This window comes from Crocodylus siamensis, chromosome 2 (assembly GCF_052110815.1).
Source record: "Crocodylus siamensis isolate JL-2025a chromosome 2, ASM5211081v1, whole genome shotgun sequence".
Lineage (NCBI taxonomy): Eukaryota > Metazoa > Chordata > Crocodylia > Crocodylidae > Crocodylus > Crocodylus siamensis.
Genome location: NC_143396.1, coordinates 8,287,907 through 8,292,500, shown reverse-complemented (window position 1 = coordinate 8,292,500; position 4,594 = coordinate 8,287,907). Strand labels below are relative to the sequence as shown.

General features: G+C 66.7%; 1 protein-coding gene across 1 annotated transcript; it reads right to left on the bottom strand.

Annotated features, from left to right (window-relative positions):
* On the bottom strand, positions 1 to 4,245 carry EGR4 (early growth response 4). The gene is made up of 4 exons (XM_090034483.1): positions 4,186 to 4,245; positions 2,186 to 2,694; positions 1,593 to 1,804; positions 1 to 1,433 (listed from the first exon to the last, which is right to left on the bottom strand). The coding sequence occupies exons 1-4, from the start codon at positions 4,243 to 4,245 to the stop codon at positions 139 to 141; spliced, it is 2,076 nt and encodes a 691-aa protein (XP_089890609.1). The 3' UTR covers positions 1 to 138.
* Between the last annotated feature and the right edge of the window lie 349 nt (positions 4,246 to 4,594).

Sequence of the window (4,594 nt, the reverse complement as noted above, 5' to 3'; positions counted from 1 at the left end):
ACCAGGCAGGCCGCCCTAGCCGCCGCGCATCTTCCACTGCCGCAGGGGTGGGCCCTGCGGCCCGAGGGCTTCCTCCGGGCGCCAAAGGGGGCTCGCGCCCAGAAAAATAAAGTGTCAGCTGGTGTAGGGCGCCGGGCTTCAGAGGGCCCCAAACGAGAGGCCCACGGAGTAGAAGCCCAAGCCCTTGAGTTTCTCCTCGGTCCGGGCCTTCTGCTTCAGGTGGACCTTGCTGTGCCTCTTCTTCTCGTCGCTGCGGGCGAAGCGGCGGCCGCAGACGTCGCAGGAGAACGGCTTCTCGCCCGTGTGCGTGCGGATGTGGGTGGTGAGGTGGTCGCTGCGGCTGAAGTTCCTCAGGCAGATGCGGCACTGGAAGGGCTTGTGGCCCGTGTGGATGCGGAGGTGCCGGTTGAGCTCGTCGGAGCGGGCGAAGCTGCGCACGCAGTTCTCCACCGGGCAGGCGAAGGCCTTCTCGTGGGGCTTGGGGCAGAAGCACTTGGAAGAGCATTTGCTCCGTCGCGGCTTCCTCTTCGGCTCCGGCGGCAGGGCGGCGAGCAGCGCGGCCACCGACGGGGCGGGCGCGTGGGGCAGGAAGTCCGCGGGGGCGCCGGCCGGGGAGGCGTGGAGCAGCTCGCCGGGGTTCATCAGCCCGGGGATGACCTCTGCCTGCGCCAAGGAGGACTCGAACTCCTGCAGCAGCTGGGGAGCGAAGCCGTGCAGCTTCGCGTCGCCGAAGTCCAGGGGCATCTGCCCCGCGGCGCCGAGCGGCGGGAAGCCCGGCTCGCACCCGAACCCCAGGCTGGCGCCGTAGGGCTCTTCCGACAGGCTGCTGAGCTCGGACTGGCAGCTCGCCGCCAGCGCGTCCTCGATCTTGGACCCCAGCGGGTGGAACAGGGCCTGGCCGCCGTCGCCAGGGTGGAAGGCCTCCGAGGGCTGGTACGCGGCGGGCAGGTAGGCCTGGTGTTGCGCCATGGGCTCCCACTGCGAGCACGCCTTGAACTTGTCCAGAGGAGGGGAGCCGGGGGGCATCTTGATGTCCGGCTTGTTCTCCATGAGTTTGGCCTCGAAGAGGCACTGGGAGGAGCCGCCCGCGCTGGGGGGCCTGTGCAGCGGGTGGGCCGGCTCGAAGGCGGCGTAGCCCTGCTCCGCGAAGGGCGCCTGCACCGAGACGCCGGGCTCGGGCTGGCACCCGCCGTAGAGGTCCAGCTGGTCGGGGCCGGCGTAGGGCGAGTCCAGGGCTCTCGGGGGGCCTTCGGCGAAGGGCGAGAGGCCCAGGATGCCCGACATCAGGTTGAAGAGGGACTCCTGGTCGTGCGGGTGCTCGGGCACCGTCTTGATGAAGAAGCTGCCGGTGTAGCTGAGCGCCGGGGAGGGCTGGCCGGCCAGGCGCAGGTAGTCGGCCGCCTCGCCGCCGGGCGCGGGCGCCGGGAAGTCACCTGCGGAGCGGGGCACAGGGGGGAAAGGCGGTCGGCCCCATCCCGCCGCCAGCGCGGCGCCCGCGCCCACCCCCGCGCCGGGGGAGGCGCGCCGGGGCCGGGGCCGCGGGCCGGGCCCGGGGGAGGCGCAGCCCGCCGCGGGGGGCCGGGCTCCGTTACCTGGCAGGTAGCCGGCCGCCGGGCCGGGCGCCGCGGGCTTGGCGAGGAGCGGGTCGCGGCAGGAGAGATCCATGAGGCTCACCATGTCCCGGGCCGGGCCGGGCGCGGACAGCGGCGGCGGCGGCGGCGGCGAAGGCAGCCCCTGCTCCGCGCCGCCGCTTTTATAGCCGCCGCCGCCGCGCGGCTCTTCCGCCCGCCGCGCCGCTCCATTTCTGGAGTCCCCGAGGGGGCGGGCGCTGACGTAAATGCCCAAACATGGACTCAGGATGTGGGGCGGGGAGCCCCAATAAGGAAATCTCTGCTTGTGACGCGCCCGCCCCGCCCCGCGTCCGCCCCGGCCCGGGCCCGGCCGCCGGGGGGTAGGTAGGGGCGGCGGGGGTAGGTAGGTAGGTGTCCTCGCCGCCCGTCCGCAGCCCCGCGGGCCGTGTCCGGGGGGGGCCGGGTTGGACGTGCCCTCCGGAGGTGCCAGCCCGCTTCTCGCGGCTCTGTGCACGCGCGTGTGACTGCAGGGGGTCTGTGCGCGCGCGCACGCACACGCACACGGGCCGGGGGTGGGGGGGCTTCAAATGCCGGCGCTGGAGCCCCTCTCGCACCCCGGCCCGCCCGGGCCAGCCAGGGCTCGCCCTCGCGGGGTTTCTCCCGGGGGCGTGGGCTGACCCCCGCGGGCCGAGCCCTCCCCTGGCCCTGGGCATCCCCCGCCGGCTCCGGGGAGGAGCATCTCAACACGGCCCGCGCCCGGTCGGGCTGCCCCGGGGCGAGAAGGGGCGGCTCTGGCTTCACCCGCCTCCTCAAAGCAAGCCCCGAGCCCGGGAGAAACGGGGACCCGCTTCCCAGCTGCGGCCAGCCCCCGCGGGTCTGCGGGATCCTGCCCGCCTGGCCGGTGGGGCTGGCCGTGCCCCCGCTCGGGCTGGGGGAAGAGGGGCTGGGAGAAGACGCGGGCCAGAGGAGATGTCGGGGGGCACTGCCAGTCCAGCCCCTGCGCGAGGCAGGGGCAGCCCTGTCCAAGCCATCCTGTGTAATCCGTCAGCCCTGGCACCACGCAGCCGGCCCAGGGAAAGCCGGCGTCCTGCTTCTGTGGCTTGCCCGAGAGATCCCACGCCGCCTGCTAGAGAGGGAGGCAACCTCCCCCCGCTCCCAGCCTCCCTACCGGTCTGACCATGGGGTAAACTTGGACCCCAAATACGGCATCAGTGACCCTGAGTGGAGGGGCAAGACCCTCTAGACAGGAGTCTCTGGCTTTGGTCCCAACAGGAGCGGTCAGAGCCGCCAGCCCTGGCAGCAGCCAGCACCCAACGCTTCGGGGAGAGGCTTGCAAACACCCTGACGCGTGCAGCAGGAAGTGGGGGCAGGGGGGCAACCATCAAAGCCCCTAGGAATAGCCATAGAAGAGCACGGGCTCAGCCATGCCTAGATCATCCCCCAAGCCCTTCTTGAGCAGCCCTTGACAACTACCACGGATGGAGATTGCACTCCTGTTGATGCAGCCGGCTGCTGGCACCAAGAGCACACATTTGGCTCCTGTTCAGCTCGTGGATGTCACCTGGGTCCTTCTCTGCAGCCCGGCCAGCCCGCACCTGTGCGTGCAATTATTTCATCCTAAGTACAGGCCTTTGCACTTGTTGGATCTCACCTGATCGGAGAGGGTGGATCGTTTTCCCAGTCTCTCCAGGGCACTCTGGATCCTCTTCCCTCCAGAGTGTCCGCATCTCCACCCAACTCGATGGCATGCACCTATCTGCTAAGTGTGCCAGCTGGCTAGATATTTTGTCACTCACCGATGAGAGCTTATATTTGCCATCATGATGGCATGCACCTATCTGCTAAGTGTGCCAGCTGGCTAGATATTTTGTCACTCACCTATGAGAGCTTATATTTCATAGTTTCATAGTAACTAGGGTCAGGAGGGACCCGAACAGATCATTTGCAGCAAGATGGAGCGTGACAAAGTCATGGGAGGGGGCATGTAACAGGGTCGGGGTGATCCTGGAGATGAGTTTTACGTGGTGTCCCCAAGAGGGGGGCTGGAAGGAAGGGGATCACCCTGAGCGGCTGCTAGTGCATGAGGGAGGTGTCTGTGGCAGGGAGCTCTTGGACCGCGCTCCTTCTCCAGCTCAGAGAAATGGGTCTCAGGGTGAGAGCCAGCCCCAAGGAGAGAGGCAGTGTTGCTTGTCGTTGCTTGGGATCCTTGCTGGAGCCTGATGCCTTTTCGAGGACACGGCTGTAGAGAACTGGGTGCCCTGTGTGTGCAGGTAGGGGTGGGGAGCAGGTTCATCCCCCTACCCCTGCAAAAGCAGCATTGCTTAGAAGACTTGTGGCATGAGATTGCAGTTAGCGCACTGATCCTTGGCTTCAGGGCCGGTCACCTGCTGGGACAGGAGGACGTATTTCCCCTCCTGATGTGTGACTTCACTCCTGCATCTTTATTTTTGGCGCTCCACTGAAGCAGCAGAAGCTAGTCCCTGCTTGAGATGGGAGATAGGGGATTTTGTCCCCAGGACTGGGGCCGAGTTCCCCGTAAGTCAGACCAAGTGGGAGCAGCGGAGTTTTTCATCCCCTTCTGCAGCGCGGGGCATGCTCTGCTTGCCAGGCTCACCTGGGCATGCCGATCCAGGGGGATAAACTTGATGACCCAGGTGGGCTCTTCCCATCCCATGCTTCACTACAGAGGAAGCAGAATTTATGGGGCTGTGCCAGGAGCAGGAAGCGCGAGCCCTGACACCCGAGCCCTTAATTCACTCTGGGTTGGAGCTGGGAGGGGTGATGCCAGAGCTGGGCTGGGGTGTTGGACTGCAAACTTTCACCCTGCAGATCCCAGCTCCTCAGCGTAGGGTGGGAAGGGGCATTTTGCCCCAGGGGCTGTGGGCCTTGGACCCCCTTGAACTGATTTTAAAACCTCTGGTGGATTTTGAACAAGATCAGATCTTAACATGACACAGGGAGCACAAAAGATGCACCTAGATCTTGCTTAGTAGCCTTCTTCAGTCAGTCTCAGCATGCTGATG

Coding starts and splice junctions, on each gene's coding strand:
- EGR4 (XM_090034483.1), bottom strand. CDS start 4,245: ATGGGATGGGAAGAGCCCACCTGGGTCATCAAGTTTATCCCCCTGGAT. Junction 2,695..4,185: donor CCCTGGATCGGCATGCCCAG/GTGAGCCTGGCA, acceptor CCTCTCTAGCAG/GCGGCGTGGGATCTCTCGGG. Junction 1,434..1,592: donor GGCGGCCGGCTACCTGCCAG/GTAACGGAGCCC, acceptor CCCGCTCCGCAG/GTGACTTCCCGGCGCCCGCG.